Source organism: Pan troglodytes, chromosome 5 (genome assembly GCF_028858775.2).
Source record: "Pan troglodytes isolate AG18354 chromosome 5, NHGRI_mPanTro3-v2.0_pri, whole genome shotgun sequence".
NCBI lineage: Eukaryota > Metazoa > Chordata > Mammalia > Primates > Hominidae > Pan > Pan troglodytes.
The window spans coordinates 62,660,181-62,687,500 of NC_072403.2; the positions used below are offsets into that span (position 1 = coordinate 62,660,181).

General features: G+C 37.3%; 2 protein-coding genes across 32 annotated transcripts in view; both read right to left on the reverse strand.

Moving 5' to 3' along the window:
- DST (dystonin) overlaps positions 1-27,320 on the reverse strand; it is a 497,218-nt gene that overhangs the window by 335,769 nt on the left and 134,129 nt on the right. The gene's annotated exons all lie outside the window — the stretch shown is intronic.
- Positions 10,919-13,268, reverse strand: LOC743656 (serine/threonine-protein phosphatase PP1-gamma catalytic subunit). The gene is made up of 2 exons (XM_016955724.4): positions 12,142-13,268; positions 10,919-11,240 (listed from the first exon to the last, which is right to left on the reverse strand). Exons 1-2 carry the CDS (start codon positions 13,082-13,084, stop codon positions 11,170-11,172), a joined length of 1,014 nt encoding a protein of 337 aa, XP_016811213.3. The 5' UTR covers positions 13,085-13,268; the 3' UTR covers positions 10,919-11,169.

Consider the following 27,320-nt stretch of genomic DNA (forward strand, 5'->3'; position numbering starts at 1 on the left):
TCTATGTGACATCGCTGAGGTATAAATGGTACCAAGAAAATGATATTTTAAATGTTAATACAGTCATGACTGATTTAAGGAGAAAAGTCAAGCTTTTTTGGTTGAAACCAACACAGTGTTTATAGGGTTTCTAAACCAAACATTTTATTTTAATACAGGCTGTCAACCTGTATTGCAACAGAAGAGTTTAAATAACTTTTCCAAATTTAACTTTCAGTCCAACTGATTGCAGCATGATCTGCCACCAACCAAAGAACACCAAGTATGAGTTACTGCTATGTTTCTGCAGACATTATACACACCAAGTATTTCGACTGAACCTCAGAGCTGACATGCAAAATAGAATCATTATGACAATCTGAAGCCTTTTACCATCTCTTTATTTTTCATTTACCACAATCATATTATTCAGTTCTGATTATACAAAGTAGATGACCTTTAGCTTACCTCCACTCTCTCCTGAAAACACATTACATTGACAGTAATGGAATCGGTGTTTAGGGTACATACTTACCAACAAGGAGAAAGGAAAAGGAGTTGAGAAGAACAAGGGCATTTGGTAGCTGGAAAACCCAAGAACAAGTTGTACCTGACTCAACAGAGAGGTGACCACTAAGCCAGCAGCCAGGAAAGCTGAGAGAAGCAATCTGATTCATACCTTGAAACCCCACAAAAACCTCACCAGAAAAGGATAGTAGCAGGTAGCCATGAAAGCTGGGGTGGGATGGGCCTTGACACAGAAAGGACAAGTCTAAGACAGAGATTCCTCTCCCTTGGCCAACCCCCAGGAGGCTGGAGGTTTATTCTCTGGAGAGAGTAAAAGAGACAGGGGCTCTAATCAGCATGACAAGAGACATAAATGAGAAAGGCAAATTAAGCATGCCTTCACGTCCTAAAAGTTATCCTCCAGCCATCTTCTGCCAAATCAGCTTCCAAAAGTGGAGTTGAAAAGAGTACTCTCTAAGGAATATGACCAGCCCAAGAGAAAAGATCCCAAGATTCTGATCCCAGGAGTTCCCCCACTGCAATGACCTAGCCAGATCCTATGGTAAAGGCTAAGGTTGAGAAGTCCACCACACAGATAGCGTGTCCATAATTAGCTTTTAAACATAAATAGGTACATAGCCAAGGAAGGCTTCTGAGCAAAGCCCCTTATAGGAAAAACCAGGAGGCCAAAACAAGTAATAGATTTTCAAAAAGTAATTTAGAGGAAACAGAGCAAGGAAGGGAGATAAAAAGTTAACAAAAAATTATTAATATCCTTAGAAAGGAGGGAAGATACTGCATCCTTAAATACAAACAGGAGTCCATAAAAGCAGAATAATTAGAGTACAAAAAAATGAATTCTCAGAAAAATTAAAATAGGATTACAGAAAAGGAAAACTCAGTGAAAGGGGTGGAAGATCAAACTGAGGAAATCACTCTGTAAACAAAAGGAAAAAGTTACAGAAAATCAGAGAGACAAGCAGAGGAACTACAAATAACAAGATTTTTAAAATAATAGATCAGAAGAACGGGAGAAAATAAAATTTTTAATTACCAAAATTAACATAAACTTCCAGATTAATGGAACAATCAAGTACCTAGCACAATGGATGGAAAGGGACCTACATCATAGCATATCATCAAGAAATTTCAGCAATTAGAGACAAAGAAAAGACACTAAAACAGTAGTTCTCAACTCTGGCTACATCTTAGAATTACCTAGGGAGCTTTTCAGAAATATCTATGTTTGGGCTCCACTCCAGACCAATTACTTCAAAATCTCTCATACCAGGATTTGGTCAAAGTTCCCAGATAATTCTAAAGTGAAGCCAGGGTTAAGAATCACAATCCTATAATGTCAAGAAAGAGTGGGGGAGGGAGAGAGAAGGGAGGATGATCTTGAGATTTTGTAATAGCAATAATGAAAGCCCAGAAGACAACAGATCAATCAGCGCTTTCAAAATTCTAAAGGAAAAATTATTTCCAATCTAGATAGTACCAATTAAGTGCAAGAGCACCAATAAAAAATTTTTCCAGGACACACAAAATTTCTCTTCCATGCATCTTTCCTCATGGTACTACTAGAGAAGACAGTTTGTCAAAACAAGGTTGTAATCAAGTCTTGAGACCAGAGGATCCAGCGGAAAGGGATCTCACACAGAAAGAGGCAAATAGCACCCCCAGAGTGATGGTTACCTGCGCCCCAGGGATACGGGGCAACCATACAGAATGAAACAGAACAGCTCACAAGGTTCTGTGCAAGTAAGACCCAAAAAGATGCAATACCTAATGTGTCTGAATGTTTGGAGAAAATAATGTTAACAACTGGGGATGAATTTATGATAAATATATAGAAAACTAAGCAAAGAAGCAAGACAATTATTAACTACAGAGCACAAACAAGGAAAGTCATGCAAGAAAGAAACAGTCATAATTTACTCATGACTCAGCTGTGAGTAGCATTTACTAAATCACAATAATGTGACAAAGAATAGTGATCTAGACAAATGAATGTGGTAACTACATTGGAAAGACAGAGAATGGAGAGTATGACCTGTCTAGTGGTAGAAATGGTGAGAGTGAGCTAAATGTTCTCCTTCCAGAGAGGAAATCCAATACACAGGGTACAAAACAGAAAATCAAGAAGTAGATCCAAAAATTTGTTATCTAGTGATATGATTTAAATATCAAAAGAAACAGCCTGCAGTGTGAAATGCTTGTCTCTAGGATGCAGGCAATGGTTGGGAGTGGTGGGGGTGAGTGGCTACAGAAGCAACTGCAGATTTTCATAATAAGATTTATAGAATTATTTCAGTTTTAAACTATCTACATAAACAATCTGATTAAAAAACTAATTTTAAAAAATAAATATTGTTATATCCTGTAGTAATATAACAAGGAAGGAGGGAGGGAAGGAAGGAGGAAGGAAGGAAGGAGAGAGAAAGGAAGGGAGGGGACTATAAGCAGAGTAAATCCTCATCTATTTTAACAGGAATTAAGAGCAAATGTCTGCGGTTTGCATATTTTTCTAAAAATCACAGCATAAGCATTTTATTTAGAATACAGAAGTACAGGCATATCTCATTTTACTGCACTTGGCTTTATTGTGCTGTGCAGATATTGCATTTTACATACTGTGGCAACCCTGTGTCAAGCAAGTTTAATGGCATTATTTTTCCAACAGCATGGGCTCACTTCCTGTCTCTGTGTTATATTTTGGTAATTCTCACAATATTCAAACTTTTTCATTATCATTATATCTGTTATGATGATGTGTGATCACTGATCTTTAAGGTTACTCTTTAAATTCTTTTGGGGCACCACAAGCCACACCCATATAAGACAGTAAACTTAATCAAGAAATGTGTGTTCTGACTGTTCCAACAACCAGCCACCATACCCCTGGCCTCTCTCCCTTTCCTCAGGCCCCCTTATTCCCTGAGACACAACAGTATTAAGATTAGGCCAATTAATAACCCTACAACGGCCTCTATGTGTTCAAGTGAAAGGAAGAGTCACACATCTCTCACTTTACTCAAAAGCTAGAAATTATTAAGCTTAGTGAGGAAGGCATGTTGAAAGCCAAAACGGGCCAAAAGCAAGGCCTCTTGCTCCAAATAACTAGCCAAGTTGTGAATTCAAAGGAGAAGTTCTTCAAGGAAATCAAAAGTGCTACTCCAGGCTGGGCGTGGTGGCTCACACCTATAATCCCAGCACTTTGGGAAGCTGAGGCAGGCGAATCACCTGAGGTCAGGAGGCCAACATGGCAAAACCCTATCTCTCCTAAAAATACAAAAATTAGCTGGGCGTGGTGGCAGGCGCCTGTAATCCCAGCTACACAGGAGGCTGAGGCAGGAGAATCGCTTGAACCCGGGAGCGGAGGTTGCAGTGAACCGAGATTGCGCCATTGCACTCCAGCCTGGGTGACAAGAGCAAAACTCCGTCTCAAAAAAAAAAAAAAAAAAAGCTACTCCAGTGAATACATGAATGATAAGAAACAGCCTTACTGCTGACATGGAGAAAGTTTCAGTGATCTAGACAGAGGAATTCCCTTAACCAAAGCCTAATCCAGAGTAAGGTCGTAACTCTCTTCAATTCTATGAAAGCTGAGAGAGGTGAGAAAGCTGCAGAAGAAAAATTTGAAGCTAGCAGGAGTAGGTTCGTAAGATTTAAGGAAAGAAACCATCTCCATAACATAGTTCAAGGCAAAGCAACAATTGCTGATAGAGAAACTGCACCAAGTTATCCAGAAAATCTGGCTAAAATCATTGATGAAGGTGAATCTAAGCAACAGTTTATCCATGTGGGCAAAACAGTCTTCCAATGGAAGACTATATCATAGATATCTCTTTATTGGAGATGCCACATAGGACTTTCATAGTTGGAGAGAAGGCAAAGCCTGGCTTTAAAGCTTCAAAAATCAGGATGACTCACTTATTAGGGACTAATACAGCTGAAGTTGAAGTTGATGCTCATTTGCCATTCTGAAAATTTTATGGCCCTTAAGAATTACGCTAAACTACTCTGCTCATGCTCTATAAATAGAAAAACATGCCTGGATGACAGCATATCTGTTTACAGAAGGGTTTAATAACTATTTTAAGCTCACTATTGAGATTGCTCAGAAAAAAAAAGATTTCTTTCAAAATATTACTGCTATTGGCAATGTACCTAGTCCAAGAGCTCTGATGGAGAGGTACAAGCAAATCAATGTTTTTTTCATTCCTAATAGCATAACATCCGTTCTGTAGCCCATGGAACAAGGTGTAACTTCAACTTTCAAGTATTATTATTTAAGAAGTACATTTTGTAAGGCTACAGCTACCATCAACAGTGATTCCTCTGATGGATGTGGGTAAATTCAATTGAAAATATTCTGGAAAAAATTCACCATTCTAGATACCATTAAGAACATTCATGATTCATGGGAGGAGGTCAAAATATCAATATTAACAGGAGTTTGGAAGAAGGTGATTCCAAACCCTCATGGATGACTTTGAAGGGTTGAGGACTTCAGTCCAGGAAGTAACTGCAGATGTGGTGGAAATAGCAAGAGAATTAGAAGTGAAGCCTGAAGATGGGACTCAATTGCTGCAATCTCATGAGCAAACTTGAATGAATGAGGAGTTGCTTCTTATGGATCAGCAAAGAAAGTGGTTTCTTGAGGCAGAATCTACTCCTGGTGAAGACACTGTGAACACTATTGAAATGCCAACAAAGATTTAGAATATACATAGGACTTAGTTGATAAAGCAGCAGCGGGGCTTGAGAAGATTAACTCCAATTTTGAAAGAAGTTCTACTGTGGGTAAAATGCTATCAAACAGCATCACAGGCTGGCTCCAGTGGCTTGCACCTATAATCCTAGCTACTCAAGAGGCTGGGTCAGAAGGACTGCTTGAGTCCAGGAGTTCTGGGTGGTAGTCAACCATGATAATGCCACTGTGCTCCAGCCCAGGCAACAGAGCAAGAAACTATCTCTCTTTTTTTTTTTTTTTTTTAAATCACATACTATAGCTAAATCTTTCAAGAAAAGAAATGAATTGATATGGCAAACTTTACTGTTGTTTTATTTTAAGAAATTGCCACAGCTACTCAAATCTTCAGCAACCATCACCCTGATCAGTCAACAGCCATCAACATCAAGGCAAGGCCCTCCACCAGCATAAAGATTATGACTCGCTGAAGGCTCAGATGACCTTCAGCATTTTTTTTTAGCAATAAGGACATTTTTGTGTTTTTTGTTTGTTTGGTTTTGTTTTTTTTTTGAGACAGAGTCTTGCCCTGTTGCCCAACTGGAGTGTAGTGGCACAATCGCAGCTCACTGCAACCTCCACCTCTTGGGCTCAAGCAATTCTCCTGCCTCGGCCTTCCAAGTAGCTGGGATAACAGGCACGCACCACCATGCCCAGCTAATTTTTGTATTTTTTTAGTAGAGATGGGGTTTCACCATCTTGGCCAAGCTGGTCTCGAACTTCTGACCTCAAGTGATCCACCCCACCTCGGCCTCCCAATGTGCTGGGATTACAGGCATGAGCCACCACGTCCAGCCAATACAATCTTTTTTAATTAAGGTGTATACATTATTCTTTTAGACATAATGCTATTGCACACTTAATAGACTACAGTATAATACAAGCATAACTTTTATATGCACTAAGAAGCCAAAAAATTTCTCTGACTTATTGCAATACCTGCTTTATCGTGGAGGTTTGGAACTGAACCCACAGTATCTCCAAGGTATGCCTGTAACCACCAGACACATTTAAACATAATTCCAAATAGACTGTGGGAACCGAGTAGACAAAGGGAAGAAGGGAACTGAAACACTTCATTTTCGTTATAAATCCTTCTGTACTGTTTGATTTTGTAATCATGTGCATATAGTATAGTGTTTTGAAAATTATTCAAAGGTTTGTTTTTAACTGGCAACCTGCTTTATTTACTAACAATTTCTTTAGAGTCAACTCTATTGATATAATTCTAGTTCATTTTCTTAACTGTACATAGTAATAATTGCCCAACTATACAATCACTAACTTATCCATTAGAATACTGATAAGCATTTAGGTTGTTTCTGAAGTTTCTCTATTAAAAGCAATAGTACAATGAAAAACTCCTATCCCCAATCTCCATGGTGCCCCTGATATCCTAGGATGAGAACATCCCCAGCGAAAAAGAATCTGCCTCTCTCTAGAACAGAAAATTAGGTTTTGTCTGGTGGAAGATTCAAGAAACTCAACAAGTTTCAAAAAGTTGTAGAGAAGCATTTTCAGAGGTGTAATAGTTACAATGCCATGTATATAGCAACAACCTGATGAAAAATAAAAACTCCTATCTAAGTTTGGGCATAGTGGCTCACGCCTGTAATCCCAGCACTTTGGGAGGCTGAGGTGGGAGGACTGCTTGAGCCCAGGAGTTCGAGACCAGCCTGGGCAACATGGTGAAACCCCATCTCTCCAAAAAATACAAAAAATTAGCCAGGCATGGTGGCACACACCTGTAGCCCCAGGTACTCAGGAGGCTGAAGTGGGAGGATCACCTGAGCCCAGGAACTCAAGGCTGCAGTAAGCCATGATCACACCAATGCACTCCAGTCGGGGCAACAGAATAAAACATTGTCTCAGGGAGAAAAAAAAAAACCTCCTATCTACTCACACATGTGCAAAATTTTAATCTGTTCGGTTGTCTTCAAACTTTTTACATTATGTTCCCCCAAAGAATTTTTAACCTTTGCCACATTTTTTAAAACATAAACTCCAGATTTTATATGGATTTCATCAGTTTTTCATTAATATCCTCTTTTTGTTTTAGGATCTCATCCAGGACGACAATGCATTTAGTTGTCGTATCTCCCCAGTCTCAAAGGCTGTTTTTCACTTACACTCAGGAGATACTTGTTTAAGCACGGTCATTTGTATAAATTTAACCAAAACATTTAACTTCTCTGATTCTCAGGTCTGTTTGCTGTAGAATGAGGAAATACCGCTATCTGAGAATATCTAATAAGATAATAATATGAAAAGGCCCTATAAACTGTTTTCATACTGGGAGTGTATATTTGCTTAATACATATTATTCACAAGCTAGTCAAGGATCTAAAATGTCTTCTCTTATAAAATGTCCAGAGAGAATTAAAATTCTCTTCCCCACCCCAACCCGCCAAATATATAACTTCATCTTTATAACTACATGGAGAACCCAAAGACTCGACATGTTCATAAAGGATTTACATATAATGTTTGAGAAGCCCCAAGGAAAAAAATCATAATGTAAGTCTAAAGAAGTGATAATATAAAATGTATTTAATGTTCTAATCTTACTAATACAAGTCACACAATAATTTTTTTTTTTTTTTTTTGAGATGGAGTCTTGCTCTGTCACCCAGGCCGGAGCGCGATGGTATGATCTCAGCTCACTGCAACCTCCACCTCCCAGGTTCAAGCGATTCTCCTGACTCAGCCTCCCGAGGAGCTGGGATTACAGGCATGTGCCACCACACCTGGCTAATTTTTGTATTTTTAGTACAGGAGGGGTTTGGACATGTTGGCCAGGCTGGTCTTGAATGCCTGACCTCAGGTGATTGGCCCACCTCAGCCTCCCAAAGTGCTGGGATTACAGGCGTGAGCCACCACACCCAGCCGTCCACATAATAATTATTAAGAGAGAAACTAAAGCCAATTTCTAATTCCTTAATATCTACTACCATTTCTATTTTTTGTTTTTTCATTCATCTATTTAATTTTTATATTTAAGGAATAATCTGACTGAGCATTATTAGCAGAATGATGACATGGAATTAACAATATGAGTACCCTATTAAAATTTTTATAATTCTATAAACAATCAAAATTATATTTTCTGATATCCATGGACAATGAGCAACAATTTTCTTAGCTCTATGACTTTAAGTACCACTTTTCTTAAAACTCTTAGGGAAAAAATGTAAGTCAACCTTTTAAATTTGGTAACGGGAAACTCAGCCAATAACACTTTAACAAAGTGTAGCATGTAAGATTTTAATAAATATTTTTGTTTGGGCTTTAATACTACTAGTTTTATACATGTATATATATATACATATATACACAAACTATGAACATCCTAGTAGGATTCAACCACTGAGAATTATATCAAATATTGACTCCTAACTGCCAGCTAGACTCTAACAGGACATTAAGACAAAGACAGCTTTTAGGACAAAGCATGAGCTCATGGGAACGTACTAATTTATCTGATATAGCACAGTGCCCTACTTTTTAGTAGCAAGACCTTTCCCTTGCTCTACACACATTACACCCATTGATATCCATGGGAGCCTGATGCAGGAAAGGAGCACCATGTGGCCTCTTGGAAGGGAAAAATTTATGTCTGCTTTTGAATGTTGTTTGCCACCTGGAAGCCAGCCAAACCAATATAAACATCCCCATTCATAAAGCACTGGATAATTCTTTGTCTTCAGTAAATTCCAGACTTTTGAAAAGGTCAAATTCAATTCGAGAAAAGGGAAATCATTATACTTTAAGAAGGCCCAGAACATAGAAAGAATAGCATACATTAAAAGATAGTACAGTACTGACAAATAATCCAAAATACTGTAGCTGAGATGAAAATCTGCAATAATAGCTGCCATTTGGGGGCTGTTTTTAATGTGTTAAGCATTGAGCTAAATGCTTTACATAAATCATCCCATTTGATTCTCACAAAAATCAGGGAAGTGGATGTTATCCATATTTTGCAGGTGAGGATAGTCAATCTTAGGTTAACTGGCAGAACCAAAACTGTAAAACCCTTGTGCTCCTAAAATACTACAGCGTACCTACCATTAACTGTAGAACAAGGGCAATAATATTAGCCAAGTGTCTGGATATAGCCTATTCCTTGGGAAATCACTTTTAAAATTTATGCTGCAATCTTACTTGGTAACTTTGCTTAGTTTTCCATCAGCGTTGTTTTTTTCTTTCTTAATATCTATCATAGTGACACTATTGATTAAATACACCTTCAGTTTCTTAAATGTTAAGGAGACTGCAAAATATGACAAAGAACAATAGAATAGCCTTTAATGGGACCATGTGAGTACAAGCATCTTCCATTTAACCTAACTACCACCATTTTCTTTTGATATAATTATCAAACTTTTCACGCAATCATTTTCTGCACTGCCAGAGGCAGAGCTCCCTTTCAATAAAAAAGATATGAGGAGATGCTTTTCCAACTCGCACAACCCCTGATATGAATCTTACAGGCAGACCAGGCTGGCCAACAAAGTCAACTCCCATCCTGACAGACCAAGAGTTCAAATACTTTAATACTGTGGTAACCCCGACCTTTTACATTATTCTAAGATGCCTTCTGTTAAAGCTTAGAACAACTCCCTAGGGAGCAGTGCCACAGGAATTTCTGTAGTTCATGGAAAAATCTGAAAAGCACAGATACAATTTCTTTGTAACCCAATCTCCAAACATGGGAGATTTGAAGTGAAGTGAAGGGAAGATTTGTGTTAGAAATGAAGGCAGCTTTCCCATCACATAAATGAAAGCAAAGAACAAAGGTCAAGGGTCACCACCCCATTTCACTGAATCTAAAGTCCTCAATACCAAACATATGACCAAATTCAGTCTTCCAAATTGTTACAATTTAGCTGGCTATCTTTACTGCGTAAATTTGAATATACTGTTTAAATCATAGATTTCATTTACAAAATCAAACTACCAAGACACAGGATACACTAAAGTGTATATATTGCATAATTAAGTAGCAAAACATCCCAAGGGCTCCAACCACAATTAGATTTTTACCGTAAGGACTGAATGCATGGTAATCAGATAGATCATCTGTGACTCTGCAATGAGAAGGATTTACACAATTTCCAAATTCTGAAAACCAGGTTATTGCAATGCCTCTGAAATACAGTTCTAGGAAAAGCTGTCGTTAAGTAAGATTAAAAATAAATGTTAAAAAAATTTAAGGTAATTATGACCCTAGTTTCACAGAGATAACTGTTCTGGTATTACTAAAATTTATTATTGATACTATATACTGATTTAAAGAGAAAGAAATAACAAGAAATATTATATTGCTTGCTCCAAAGAAATCTTAATATATCTTAGCCTCTTTTGACAATTAAAATCTGCTGAGCCTCAATACAGGTTTACCTAAAATTCCACTGCAATAGTACATTTTTTAAAGGCCACATCATAGAAGAGACAATGCTCTAACGACCACGCTAAAGAAGTTCCATTAAATACATATGCACAGAGGAAATGAACATAACTGTATTAAGCCAAACTATAATCCTCCCCAGATCTTGTTAGAGTAAGCCTTTATTCTGTTGATAATAATTATCAGTAATCCCTTACATACAAGAACACTTCTCACCCATGACTGATTCATAAAAAGTAGAATCAGCAAGTTTTGCTACTATAGTGTCATTTCTTTTTTTTTTTTTTTTTTTGTTACAAGTTCATCATTTAATAAGTCTGAATTCATTTTCACCACACGGTATTGTACACGGTCATCTGTTGAAACAGATTTCTTTTTTAACAGATCTTAGTTTAAAAAAGTCATAGGTACTGTGAGTTCTGTATAAACTGGTGGACAGTAAGTTAGTTCCTTTGTTTTAACTTATAAGCCTCAACTTCACCGCAGAATAAAGAATGTAGGCCAAAGAAAGCATAATCGGTCACTCGTATAGAACAGTATTGTTTCTATAATTTGAAGCTTTCTGAATGGACGGGTTCAGGCCTGATGCAACTGTAAAAAGATTACTTAATGAAAAGACTATATGGAAATTGTATAAAATGTTATTACCTTTTATCATTAGTAGCTTAAACAGCACTATATCACTAATTGCTATTCAAAATCAAAAACCTGTTTTTGAATCCCCAAGAAGGCAGCATGTGTACACAACCATACCACCTTGTACTTAGGGGTGTGTCAAAACATAATTCAACAGAAACTTTGGCTTTAGGAAAGAGTCACAAATATTTAAAAGAATGGCTTTGTCATTTTAAGTATACGGTCGGGGAAAAGTGTGCTTTAATTAAATATACATCATACCAGTGATGCTGGCAAGGTTGAAAGTTACTCCTAATGTTGATAGCTATAAAAACTAGTTTGTACATAACAAGACAATGAGAGGAAAAAGCAATCCCTTTGAAATAAAATTCTCAAATAAAAAAATGTTCACAGTGGTTTGTATCAACAGTATGCATTTTATGACAAGAACATGTACAGATTCAGAGCACCCTAGGGCTCTCTTTATGTCCTAAAGAAAATGAGCATTTACATGATTATGGGTTGTACTGAATTAAAAAAGATCAATTGTACACTTACTCCTCAGACAGGATAAACTGTCCTGGGGTGTACAGCTTTAACACCATCATTAAAATTGTTTGCAAAAGGAACAGAGAATTAAAAAACAAAACACTTTTCTTTTTGGAGTGAAGAGTCTTTCATTTGCTGTTATAACCAGCAAATGCCATTCACTAAATCAAAAATGGAAGGAAGGGCCCCCACAAACACAGATCTATCTGAGCAAGCTGACCAGTACACATTACAGTCTTAAAAATGAAGGTTATATACTCTATGTTACAAGTCCCGACTAGGCAGTGTCAAAACGACATCTATTTCTTTGCTTGCTTTGTGATCATACCCCTTGGAGGCGTTACAGGTCTCGTGGCATTTGGCTTCTTTTTCTCTGCAGGCTTTAAAATCTGAAAAGAACACATTAGTGTTTCATCCACACTCATCATGGCACCTGCATTGTCAAACTCTCCACAATAATTGGGCGCAGAAAACAGAGTGACCAACTGCCTCTTTGCAAAAAATTCATATCCATCTTCAACCACCTGATGGGCTCTACATATAAGATCCAAATCATGCTTATGGAGAAATTTTGCAACCACTTCTGCACCAAATGTGAAGGACACTCCTCTGTCATTTTCACCCCAGCCTAAGACATCTTTATCGGGGTCAGACCACAAAAGATCACAAAGAAGACCTTGATCTGGTACATCAGTTGGTCGCATAATTCGCCGAATCTGCTCCATAGATTGAAGATCTGGTGATAAACCTCCATGACTGCAGAATATCTTCTCATCCACGATGGCTGCTATCGGTAAACAGTTAAAACAGTCTGTGAAAGTTTTCCATAGTTTAATGTTGTATCTTCTTTTACATTCATCATAAAATCCATAAATTCTGTTGATGCTGGCACATTCATGGTTCCCTCTGAGAAGAAAAAAATTCTCAGGATATTTGATTTTGTAGGCCAGTAAGAGGCAGATCGTCTCCAATGACTGCTTTCCCCTGTCCACATAGTCCCCAAGAAACAGGTAGTTGCTTTCTGGTGGGAAACCACCGTACTCAAAAAGTCGCAGCAAATCATAGTATTGTCCATGGATGTCACCACATATTTTGAGTGGTGCTTCAAGTTCTAGTAGGATAGGCTGACTGAGAAAGATTTCACGAGACTTTAAGCACAGTCCTCTGATTTCATTCTCCTGAAGCTGGACATTCTTACCAGGCTTGGACCCTCTCACTTCCAGCAGCCGTTGGATAATGCTGTCGATGTTGAGTTTATCTAAATCCGCCATCGCCTTCCCACCGCCGACCCTCCCGCAGCGGCGCCGCCGCCGGCTCGCGCCCGGGACTCACACCTCCTTTCCCACGCCACGAGCAGAGGCGGTGGTGGCGGCGGTGGCAGCAGCCGCGGCGGGTCCCCCCCCCTGCCACCCCGCTCCCTACTTCCTCCTTCTCTCCCCACTGGAACCACGAGAGCTAGTGTCATTTCAAGCTGTCATTTCAAGCTGAGGTTGCTTAACTGATTTTGAACTCACTTTACAAGATGTAAAAATTATATCCCTTTTAATTCTAAATTTTTCATTAAATTTCATTTAGGGTACAAAATTTTGAGTGTTTTGATTATATAAAGATCATTTCCATATTTTTAATTTTATATTTAATTTTAAACATTTAAATAAATATATATTCTACAAATCATCATTTATTCATTAAAATTACTCAGATTACTTTTGTCTGTAAAACAAGGTCTAAACAACTGACAGAGTTCTCAAGCTAAGTTGATAAATAATTCATAAATCATGTGCATCATGCAGTTTCTAAAGAAACTGAATCATCTGGGACTGGGGAAACAAACGAGGCAGCCAAGAGTTTTGATTTCCTATGTGGCTGTCAGCAAATCAAATACCTTCCTTATGACTGAGTTAGTTTATATAGAAACAAGGTAAAATACAAGGTCTTTGGAAAATCACATTCACTATTGGAAGACAAAATTTCCATGTTATCTTAAAAAATAAAACTGAACTTACTATTAACTGAAATTTGAAATTAATATCACCATGGAGTCAAAATACTATCCCTGAACTACCACAGTAGTTATACCAGCTCTTAAGTAAAAACAAACAGATTCACATTAAAAACAAACAAACAAACAAAAAAACACCTTCAGTATTTCCTAGTTAAGCAGAATGATTAAAGAGCAAAACAACTGGTTAAACTATCAATTTGGTTAAATGATTTTTATTGAATAAGACAAGCATGGGATGTCACTCTTCAAAGAACTACAATAAGCTGCTAACATTTATTATCTACCATGTGCCTACTGGCACCATTCTAAGAGTGTAACTTAAATTAATCCTCAAAACAGGCAGGTACTAGTATCATTCCCATTTCAGAGAAAAGGAAACTGATACACAGATGGGATACACGCTTTGCCCAGATTTAAACAGTTGGGAAGTGGCATATTTTGTTCTAAAACTAATACTGAATACAATGTAATGATTTATTTGATGATTCAGAAAGGAATAGAATATTTAGTCCCAAATACAGACTCTTTCTGAAGTTAAATCATGACTGTACAAAAATGTAGACATCACATAGACACAGATATCCCAAATCTCCCCGTAAGAAATTGCTTTGCATTTCCCTGAAGGACCCTGACAGTGCTGACATGCAAACCTCATCAGGATGGGGGTAAGTGACAAGGTTCTGATTTCAAAACAGTGGACTTTCTGAATTCATTAAGACTGAGAATAACAGTGTAACAACAAGTTGATTTAGTCACTATCAAATTATTTTCACATCTCATCTTCTAAAAAGTTTTAAATAAAAAATATCGTTTTCTCCCCCACTTTCCCACAAATGAGGCAAAATTTAAAAATATATATTCTGTGCAAACACTTAAAATATGTTATTCTAGTAAACTTAAGTTAATGCCCAATCTACAAAATACTCCAGTGGAAAATGGGGTGATAGTGAGCTAGCCCCAAACTCTGAAAATTAAACCCATAAACACATAGTAGGAGAGATTAAGACAGTGACATACAAAAAGAGCAAAATCTTCCAAGCAAAAGCAGAAAGCAATATTGGAAAATCAAAGGAAGACTGGACTAAATGCAAGGAAAGCTGTGGCCTAATCAATGGTATTAACATAATCCAAAGGAAGAATGTGTAAACAGCTACAGCTGGAGAATGGTAGTGTGGAGTAGAGAAAAGAGAGGCCCTAAAAGCAAGCGTTTGGCAGTGTTCATCAGCCATGCTGACCATAAAGGGAGCCCTGAGCAGCTGCTACTAACCATCTGGTTGCTGGGCAAGAATAACTATTTGGCAGAGATGGATCCAACAGGCCATCATTACTTGATGGTAAAGATGACAATGATGATAATAATGACAACAACTTGTACTGTGCAGTAAACTTTTTGCCAGGCATAACATTAGGCCTTTAACATACATCAATTCACTTAACCCTTAGACAAAACCAATGACATATTATCCCTATTTTATAGACAAGGAAGATGACACTCACAGAAGCTAAGAAATTTGACCAAGGTCACTTCATAAGTGACAGAGCCATGATTTGAACCCAGATATGAGTCTATATAATATACCTATAGCTCTATATACCTATAAAGATGGCTGAGAGAAATTAAAGGAGATCTAAATATATACTACGTTCACAGATCAAATGACTCAATATTGTTACTTGTGAATTTCTCCCCAACTGACCTTTTTTTTGAGACAGGGTCTCGCTCTGTCCCCCAGGCTGGAGTGCAGTGGCACAATCTCAGCTCACTGCAACCTCCGCTTCCCAGGCTCAAGCAGTCCCCCCATGTCAGCCTCCCAGGTAGCCTGGACTAGAGGTGTGTGTTTTTTGTAGAGACAGGGTTTTGCCATGTTGTCCAGATTGGTCTTGAACTCCTGGGCTCAAGCGATCCACCCACCTTGGCTTCCCAAAGTGTTGTGATTACAGGTGTGAGCCACTGCATCCAGCCTCCCAACTGATCTTTAGACTCAACACAATTACAATCAAAATCATGGCAAACATTTTTATAGAAACTGATAAACTGATTTAAAAATTTACATGGAAATATAAAGGAACAGACTAGCCAAAACAATTACGTAAAAGGACGAACTGGGACTCACATTACCTGATTGCAACATTTAAAGCTATCATCATCAAGATGGTGTGGTAATGGCATAAAATTAAACACACGGGTCAATGGAACTGAACAGGGTCCAGACAGACCTAGCAATATAGGGTCAACAGATTCTTCACAGAGGTGCCAAGGTAATTCAATGGAAGAAAGGACAGTTTTTTCAACAAATAGTGCTGGAAAAACTAGACATTCATACATAACTAGCATATTACCTAGCATCATACACAAAAGTTAATTCAAAACAGACCACAGTCCTAAATGTAAGGGACAAAACTATAAAACTTCTAGAAAAAAATGTAGCTGCATATCTTTATAATCTTGAGTTAGGCAACAACTTCTTAGATACGTCATCAAAAGCATGAACCACAAAAGAAAAAAATTGGTAGGCTGGACTTCATCCCAATAAAAATTTTTTGCTGGTCAAAACATAATTCCTATTACTCCCAATTCCAGGCACACTATGGCTTCTCATACAGATTTTCTGATCGAAAAAAATGTACTAGTCTTCTATCCAACATGAATGTCCAAACCACTTGGCTGTTGAATTCTTTTCACTATACGTTAATAAACAAGTTCTGGTTTAAACATCAGGCACCTCGGAGTTTGTTTACCTAGAAAGGGTGAGTCTCCCCGGGCTAAGAACCAGACCCTGAGCTATGACTTCATCCAAGTAACACCCCATGACTTCTGGCCCACCTACCCAAGCCCTAACAAAGTCCCACAACTGTTTGTTATAGTTTCTTTTGAAAAACAGTACTTTGTTTAAAAAAAAAAAAATCAACTGAGATTGTCCGTGCTGCTACTTTTTTCTCAAAAATACAAAAGTCTATAGGAATCGTTTATATTTGCTATTAAATACTCCAGCAATAAAGTTTGAGGACAAAAAGGGTTGAGAGACATGAAACATGAAAAGTTTGAAATAAAAACAAACCACAGTAATAATAAAACTTAATGCAGTGGGAAAAAAATGTAAAATTCATGTTTTCCATTCTTATTTTTAAAATCATGGAGAAGAAAGGGTAAAAAATGATTTACCATTTATCTAATATGTTGTAATTGTTTCCTAAATGAAAATAATAAAATTATCCACAATTGAGCTAACCCAACATTCCTTTAATAAAGAAAACTATGGATGTGGCTACTTAGATTCAGCATAAAATATCATTCTATTTACTTTTTGCTATTCAAATTAAATTTGATTTCCCACAACTAGTAAGATGTATTCTACAATTTGTTTTCCTGCAGTAAGATTCAATTGAGAGGTTAAAATAAATGAACCAGTGAAACTTTTATAATCAGCAGATGGAGCACAAGCTAATAATAGAAACTAGACAACATTTCCTCCCACCTGCTGGTATTCTGTGTTTATCAGTCAGTGATAACTTCAGTAATTTGTGAATAATGGCTAGTGGGCAAATTTGTTGCATGAGTCTGGTGTAAGTCTGGTTTATAATGGACTGCCTAATGTGAATCCCACAGTGCTGTGCAGCCTCCCTCATCACCCACACTGCCCTCCATGGTCATCTGTAATGTCAAATCACTCAGCATCTGATGGCAAAGGGAACAGCTGGGAGGCAGGATTGTGTGAGGACTCTACACTATTGACTCACTCCTCCCAAACCTCCCCACCCTCTCTTGAAAGGCACTCATCCCTCTTCTGCCCTGTGATCTGCTTCTTGGTGCTCTCCCTTAAGCCTCCAAGATACTACCGCACCCCAAATTCTTTCTCTGTCTCCCACTCCAAAGTCAATCTCATCAGTCACAAAGTATTCAAGGAATGGGTCTGGTATCAGGGAACAAATCTCAACTGCCCCTCCCCGAGTGAGGCATAACTTCTGAATGCTCCAATCATCTTTTTCTGCCAGGGCATCAGTCAGGGTGCTAGCTAGAGTCTCAGGGGTATACAAATCTTTCAAACACTATTAAACATCCTTATTTCACAACCTAACCATTTGAGTGGTAGCATAAATTAAATTTAATAATGAATATTGCCATCTTATGATGATTATATTCTTATATAGTCAAACATTAGAAACCAAAGAAATTAGAGCCTGCAATATACTATCTCTCATAGTTCTACCTGAAAGAAAAAATGTAAAGCATTAAAATATTTAATAAATTTTTGGCTGGTGCCTGCACACATTTAATTTAATCTCCCACCTTCCACATAGATCATTGATAAAATCATAGTAAACGTAACCATTCACGATTCATTCTGTGGCAAGATACTCAATAAAGCTTAATTATGTTTACCACCTTGAACTAGAACAAGAAAAGAAACTGATATATTTTAGACAGATTTTCAATCACAAGGGTATAACTTTTAAATAATCTTCTTTCTGCTTCATTTTCCCCTAAGAAATTATATGAACAACTTAAATTTTGATATGCAAATTTTTAGGAATTTTAAATATAGCATTTTTACCTATCGGTATTACTTTATTATTTTTGTCTCCTAGTAGCACTAAATGTGTTGGCCTATAGAAAATAAAAGGATGACAACCCGTACTTTCAGTAAACAGTTAAAGAGCACATTTTAGTTATAATATATTTATGGGCCAGGTAAAGTGGCTCACACCTGTAATCCCAGCACTTTGGGAGGCCAAGGCAGAAGGACTGCTTGAAGCCAGAAGTTCGAGACCAGCTTGGACAACATAGCAAGACCCCACCTCTATAAAAAATTAGCCAGGCATGGTGGCACGTTCCAGCTACTTGGAAGGCTGAGATGAAAAGATCGCTTGAGCCCAGGAGTTCAAAGCTGCAGTGAGCTATGACTGTGCCACTGCATTCCAGCTTGGGTGATAGAGCAAGACTCCCATCTCTTAAAAATATATGTATTATATCTACACACAACATGATACCACCCCTTCCAGAAATGGCGGCATTTTATAGTAATACACTGAGACTATGTCAGTTATTCATAACATACCCAAGTATAAACATCTGAATTCTAAGGAGTTTCTTGTTCAACCACGTGTAAAAGTTTATAAATTCTATGTTAAAAATCTTATGTTCCTACCTTTTAAGAACCCAATAATTTGCAAATCCCCTTCTGAAATATGTGATCATATTTGCAAATCCTCTTCTGAAATATGTGGTATGTAATGTTAAAGCAGTGAGGGACATCAGATGTAACATAATGCAAACTACACACCACATACACTAAACACCCACCACCCCTACCAAAATTAAAAGGCAAATGATTTGCTCAGGGTCTCACAGGGGAAAAAAAAAAGGCAGTATCAGGGTAACTCCAGGTATCCTGACTCCAAATGTGTTTTATTCCTCCTGCTACATCGTGTCATCTTCATTAAAAAGAACAAGATACAGCCTCCTTTCAGGCTGGAACACCTCAGGTTTTCAAGGAGTTCTGACCAGCAAAAAACCTGGGAGAAAAAAGTTGAATGGGAAGCTGGGTATGGTGACTCTTGCTTGAAATCCCAGCACTTTCGGAGGCAGAGGCAGGAGGATCGTTTGAGCCCAGGAGTTCAAGACCAGCCTGGGCAACATAGTGAGACCCCCCATCTCTACAAAAACTACAAAATTTAGCCAGGCATGGTGGCATGCACCTGTAGTCCCAGCTACTTGGGAGGCTGAGGTGGGAGGATCACTTGAGCCTGGAAGGTAGAGGCTGCAGTGACCTGTGATTGTGCCACTGCACTCCAGCCTAGGCGACAGAGCAAGACCCTGTCTCAAAAAAAAAAAAAAAAGGTAGGATGGGGAGCATGTTCCCAGCCCCAACCTGAGAGACGAAGCAGGAAGTACTGGGTCCCTGACAGTAGAGAAAGGAGTAAGCCAGGAAAGTCTCTCAGCTGACACCAGGGAGGGATCCAGAGAAAAGCCAGGTCCTCTCCCCCTGCTACCAGAAGGAAATGGGCCATGGACCCAGCTCTGGATTTTCTGAATGGAATGAAGTAAAACCTCAGGATGCTATAGCATCATCAATATTATGCCTTGGTTTCCTAACAGAACATGTTAAGGAAATGTGCTATTATGAGATCCATTTAAGTCCATTTAAAAAGAAACTGTGAAGCAAATCCATTTGTAAATTGGATAGTATCTTTCATTTAAAATGGAGAAGAAAAAAACAAAGCTTAAAGTTAACTACCAGCTGATGATGAAACTGTGTCAGCCTTATTTTCCCATTTGCCTGGTAAACACAAGGTGACCTGCCAAAGGTCTTTCTCATTTTCACCAACCACAATCTGATATATCAATGTCAAGACCACTTTGAAAACAAGAGAAAGCACTCACTTCTTTATTAATAGATAATGTGATTAGAAATATAAGTTCCTTGATAAGACAAAAGCAGGCCAGGCACAGTGGTTCACACCTGTAATCCCAGCACTTTGGGAGGCCAAGGCAGGTAGATCACTTGAGGCCAGGAGTTTGAGACCAGCCTGGCCAATATGGTGAAACCCCATCTCTACTAAAAATACGAAAAAAAAAATTAGCCAGGTGTAGTGGAGCACACCTGTAGTCCCAGCTACTCAGGAGGCTGAGGCATGAGAACTGCTCGAACCCAGAAGGTGGAGATTGCAGTGAACTGAGATCACACCACTGCACTCCAGCCTGGGCGACAGAAAGAGACTCTGACTCAAAAAAAAAAAAAAGAAAAGAAAAGAAAAGAAAAAAGAAAATATTCTATGGTAACTGATATAAATCTGACAAAAATTCTTCACAGTTCTATAACATGGATAGCATGTTTTTTAAACAGCTTACTTAATTTTATATCAGGCTTTTCTTGTTGTTTGTTTGAAACTGAAATCACTCCCTTAAAAATAAACTCAAATGTTTTTCTACCGGCTAAAAAAAGACAGAAGTGAAAGAAATGTCTTAATCAGGTCATAACTCATTCTAATTAAGATGAAAATTTAGTAATAAATCTAAAATAAAATTTTTCAGAAAAACATCTAAAAATAGTAAACCTGAAACATAAACTGTATTCTATAGGAGGAGAAAACATTCTGAGGTAAATCTTATAAGGGATGAAATATTTCAAATGAGAGATCTAAACTAAGATTTACTTGCCAATAAAACAGCTTTTAATATTCTGAAACATGTGTGCTAAATAAAGTAGACAAATGTCTTAAATGTGGGACATTATTGAAAATCTCAAATTCTGCCATAAAACACTGGAATAAAACAGTCTTGAATATCAAACCTCACAATATGCTACCATATTACAACCCTAGATGCAAATATTCTCATTTAATTTAAAATGTCCACTTACGAGAAATAGGAACACTTTTACACTGTTAGTGGGACTGTAAACTTGTTCAACCATTGTGGAAGTCAGTGTGGCGATTCCTCAGGGATCTAGAACTAGAAGTACCATTTGACCCAGCCATCCCATTACTGGGTATATACCCAAAGGACTATAAATCATGCTGCTATAAAGACACATGCACATGTATGTTTATTGCAGCACTATTCACAATAGCAAAGACTCGGAACCAACCCAAATGTCCAACAATGATAGACTGGATTCAGAAAATGTGGCACATATACACCATGGAATACTATGCAGCCATCAAAAATGATGAGCTCGTGTCCTTTGTAGGGACATGGATGAAATTGGAAATCATCATTCTCAGTAAACTATCTCAAGAAAAAAAACCAAACACCACATGTTCTCACTCATAGGTGGGAATTGAACAATGAGAACACATGGACACAGGAAGGGGAACATCACACTCTGGGGACTGTTGTGGGGTGGGGGGAGGGGGAGGGATAGCATTAGGAGATATACCTAATGCTAAATGACGAGTTAATGGGTGCAGCACACCAGCATGGCACATGTACACATATGTAACTAACCTGCACATTGTGCACATGTACCCTAAAACTTAAAGTATAATAATAATAAAAAATAAAATAAAATGTCCACTTACGAAGCAAATACTTTTTAAAATTCGATGTTAATATACTTAATTCTTATGCTATTTCTTAAGAAATACAAATTTGCCTAAAGAAACTACAAAGAAATATTTAAAATATTCCAGTTCTTTTACCTACCAACAGTTACTCCTTTACAATACAAATAAAACACGTATAAATAATAAAACTAGTTTCCTACTATTTAACAAGCAATTGAAATATAAATTTGAGATACACTTTTCAGAAAAACATTCTTTTAAGCCAGCCGAATTTCAGAAAAACAGTTCTTAAAGGATAATTGCTATAGCAAAGGAGGGGAATTGAAAATTCAAAAATGAGATGGCGTTTTTGTGGTTGCTCCTTAATATTTTGCTATTTGTTTTTACAGGTCTATTCCTTCTGTGGAAATTTTTCTAATCCATTGTACTAGAGTTTCATTATAACGCTGTTCTTTGGAATCCAAGATTACATGCCCCAAGAGATTAAAACTTTAATCATTAAGAACCTTGTAGGTATTAAAACAGATCTATCTTATTTTAAGCATGAGAAAAAAAAAGTTACCATGTAGTCAAATAAAATAAAAATCTGTATCTTTCATTACTCATGTGAAGAAATTACTAAGTCTATACATGCTTTTTGTATTATTAACTCAAAAACACATTGATTCTCAAAGAGAAAATAAAAACAAGAAAGCAGTAATTGTGATGGTCTCAATATATAGACAAAACTACACATTATTATTTATTATATAAACAAATATAGGTTCGCATAATGAAGGCATATTTCTAAATTATTTCATTTTTAAAATACAAAATTCATGTATGTGGAAAATGAGCAAAGAAAACAAACTATTTCACTTTGTTAAGTTTTACTTTTACCATTACACAAGGTATTTTTGTATGAAATATGATGCTATTGCTCACTAAATAAATAAAAAGCAAAAACACTCTTTGATCAAAATCCTTCCACAAATGGAAGGACTGAGAGAATGACAGAATGCTTCTATTTGGGGATGTCGCTGCATTAAAAATTAGCAGAGACCGTCCTGGTGACAGAAATAGCACCTGCCACTAACAGTCCTGCAGAGCAGGATTTAACCTCCTAATAAGTCTATGACAGACCAAAGAAAACACTTAATTTGAGGCATCTCTTTTTCCACTCTGTTCACAATGCAGCAGTTTCCTTCAACAGCATTTGTCACAGCAAGTTACAGCTGTGCTTTCAGAAAAGAAAAGCCTAATTGCACCACGCCACAGAACTATTAAAAGCAAACCCTGAAAAATGAAAATGAACTCTCTACTCTTAAGATGTTTGGCAGAAGACTCCAAAGGTAACTCTAGAGGTATACTTGGTCAAAAATAACTAATGATATATTTAAAGTTTAATTGCTGAATCAAAATATTATTGAACAAAAAGAGTTAGAGGCAAAATATACACTGAAAGCTTTTATCTGTTTGTTCAGTGGTACTCCCACCATGTTCCAAAAATGATTTGAAGTCACTTACAAAATTACAGCAAGATAAATGAGAGGCAGGACGGTGGCAGAGACAGCACAGTGTAGGTGAGACATGAGGGGGCAAAGGCTGCAGAGCCACACAGCCAAGGTTAGAATCACCGCTCTGCCACTCACTATAATCCCGGTGTGGCCTTGGGCAAGTCGCTTATCCTCTCTGTGCACCCATTTCCTCATCCATAAAATAAAAATTATAATGTTTACTGCACTATGCAGATTAATTTAACATATATAAAGCATTTAGAACAGTATCTGGCAAGCAGAAAGTTTTATAGAAACATTAGCCTGAAAGGGAAAAGTAGGGAGGAGAATAGGGTATGAATAGAAAATGGAGCTATAAATAAGGCCAATGCACACAGCTTCCTATAATGTGCAGTATATATAAGACTTGTTTTTCTTTTATTCATAGTTGCCTGTCACACCAAGGTATACAAACACAAATTTTAAATTTGAGGCATTTATAACCACTTTATTTTTATAGGGCAGGACAGCTTTAGTATATCATATCTACACTGAGCAAATTAATTAAGCACTGTATTTATCTAGCTTGAGTTTGTCATCTTTTTCCAAAAAGGATTATGACCAATTCAAGCAATTTTTAAATCACAGAAATACTCCGCTTTTAGAACTGGGTGAAAGGTCTGTGCACATGCCCTTTAAAGATGATCCTCACAAAGAGATATGGAAGATGCCTCTGAAGCCCAAGTCCCAGCACCTCTGCCTCCCCTAAGTTCAGAGCTTGAGCCATTTCAGAGGACACCAGGAGTGCAACTAAGGTTAAACAAGCACAGCTGACCCTGAAAGTAGATTATAAAATATTGTAAACATCTGGTTTCCCACTCTGATTTAAATATTTTAGCCAATAATTACCCAAACAATATCAACTATATTAAATGAAAAACACTGCAAGACTATTAAATAAAATGTGTTTTAATCTACTATTAGCAAATATTTGCTAGCATCTAAATAGACATCAGGCATTCAGGACACAAAGATGATTTCATACAATTTGGGTATCTGATAACAAAATGATGAAAGATCATGGTCTCATTCCCTGACTCTGAAAAAAAGTAAGATTGAGTAATTTATCTGCTTTTCTTTCTTCCTCCACTCTCCGTGAGATTTTAGGGTTCTAGCCATAAATGTCCGTACAAAGCATCTCTGATCAAAGGGGCAACTTTAGGGTAGAAAAATAAACACCCTGAAAGGAGTACTCCCTCAATCTCATTAATATCACAATCTCTCCCCTAAAACTTCCTGCTGACTTAATTCCAATTTTATATCCCCCTTTACTGAAGTCGGTTCAATAACATGAGGTAAACCCAAAGTCACAGGGGTTAATCAGCTGATGAAAATTTAATTTAAGAACCTTGACAAACTGCTTACCTGATATTTTTTTCGCTTCCTGTAGCACCAAACTAATGCAAAAAGTACTTCGATACTCTTTGAGGAGAATAGTGAGACCTGTTTCTACAGCCCCTTTAATATGCCCTCTTTTGCACACAGAAGAGGCTTCATCCACTTCACGCAGATTCAGCCAATAAAGAGATTTAGCAGAGCACCCAAAAGCTGTGGCATGTGTAAGCACACTTACCTTTGTCCCTAATGTATTATTATAGGCCTATGGTTCAATTGCATAGCAACAGCACTCTTTTGTGATTGTTCTGGTTGCTCATTATAAGCATCCTGGCAGTTTATTACCAAGCCTTATCTATGAAATAAACAATACCATAGGAATCCCCTATCGCGTGCAGGACTGAGGTGACAGTAGTTAGCAGGAGACACTCAACAAGCCTCAAAGTTCGCAGTCGGGTTGGTCTATGTTTCCCTTAATTTCAAATTTCCTATGTTCGTAAATATATTCTAAGTAGAAGGAGAAAGCTATTTTAAATAGGCTGATTTTTTTTTTTTTTTTGCTTTTTCTATGCTCTTCAGAATATTCCTACCATATATAAAGTACAGCTTGTTAGCAATAATGTTCATATTTATGTTTAAAATTCTCTCCTGAAGATCTTTATAGTCTCTGCTAGATTATAATTTCACAATGTTCCAAAAACCAACTACAAATGCAGCCTCTGTGAAATCCTGGTCAAAGAACTCACCTACCAAGGAATGCCCAGACTCTTGACCCATGGAAATAGTGAGATAATAAATGGGTGTAGCTTTAAGCCACTTAAACACACACACACACACATACACACAAAGTAAATTAAAAATTTTTTTTAATGAGGAGGGAAAAAGAGAGGACTAAAAATACTTATAAAAAAAACTAACAAGGACTACTACTTTTCACTCTGGCATCTCCCTTTCTAGTGTCTCTTCAGGTAACCTTACTGATCTAATATTATAATTTTCTTAAATGAACAAGAATAGAAATAGTTCTATTAATAAAAGCAACTTCACGACTTAAATCAACTAAGAAAATAACATAGCCTTTCTAAAAGAATCTAAGGGCCATATGACTTTATCTTACTTTTCAGATGAAGAAGACAAAAGATGGTCATTAGATATGCAGGTTGGATGTTTGGAAAGCAATTTATGAAAATAAAACTTTTGATGGGATACTGTGGGAAAAAAAAGTTTTCTTTTGTTTGTTTTGTTTCAATAGCCTTAGCATTTTATTACAAAACTCTATGGCAAAATATCAAGTCATATTTCCTTTGAGTATTTCCCCCCTTTGTATTCAAAACAGTACATAATTAGCCAAGTTTGTCATACTTCATTTTTTATGAAATCGTATTTTTATGTGTTAAAGGAAATCACGATGATTTCTCTAAAGGCTGCAGACACCATCCCTCCTGGTCTCCATTATGATAGTTCCCCAAATTCTGGGCAAGCAGAATAATAGTTCCCCAAAGATGTTCACATCCTAATCTCAGAACCCATGAATATGTTACCCTAAGTGGCAAATGGGACTTTGCAAATACGATTAAGTTAAGGATCTTGTGATGGGGAGACTAGCCTGGATTATCCAGGTGGACTCAATGTAATCAAAAGGGTTATCAAAAGAGGGAGGTGGGGAATCAGAGTGACAGAAGATGGGAAAATGAAGCAGTGGTGGAAGTGACATAGCCATGAGCCAAGGAATGAAGCCCGTCTCTAGAAACCTGAAAATGCAAGGAAATGAATGTTCCCCAACAATGTCCAGAAGGAACACAATTTTGCTGATACCTGTAAGGTCCATTTTGAACTAATGACCTCCAGAAGTGTAAGGTAATACGTTTGTGTTGTTTCAGCTACTAAGTTTGTGATTATTTGTCATAGCAACAATAGGAAACTAATACAATTTCCTTCTAGGGAAAAATGCCAATTTTTTTAAAAAAACAAGGACCACTGTTATCATGAAGGGAAGGAGGGAAAGCAGGGGGGAAACTAAGGTTCAGAAGGAAAGGTTTCTGCCTCCTGGAGGCTCAGCAAAGGAAACACGGGTGTATATATAACATGGGTAATGCATACTGTTTGTATCTTTTATTATAATACATTGATCTGTGATGGCATGAGAAGTCATATGACAGACCAAATGGAGCAACAATCATTAACCTTTTCCATAGTAAACACCCCTTTTACTCCACCTCATGCTCCATCCTTCATAGCTCCAATGATTTGAAGAGTGTGTCATCTCCCAAATGAACTAAACATAATAAATAATAATTGATTTTCCTTTTTAGTAAGTATAAGACATACTGCATTGTCAGTCAGATATATGCTGATCAACATAAAATTCAGAGTAATATAACTTCAGCCAAAAACTTAATATTCTGGCCAACTTTATTTGGGATGTTTCTGGAACACAGAAAAGGGTTCTGATCCCAAAGGTTTCAAAGTACTCTGATATGTAAACAATGTCACAGAGCAATACTATTACCTTTTAGTGAATTGCATACTTTCCATAGGAACTGGTTTCCTACCACCCCCGCCAACTGCTTTTTCCGAATTGCTGAATAAGAAAGCTTTTACTTTGATGAATAACGCATGTATACA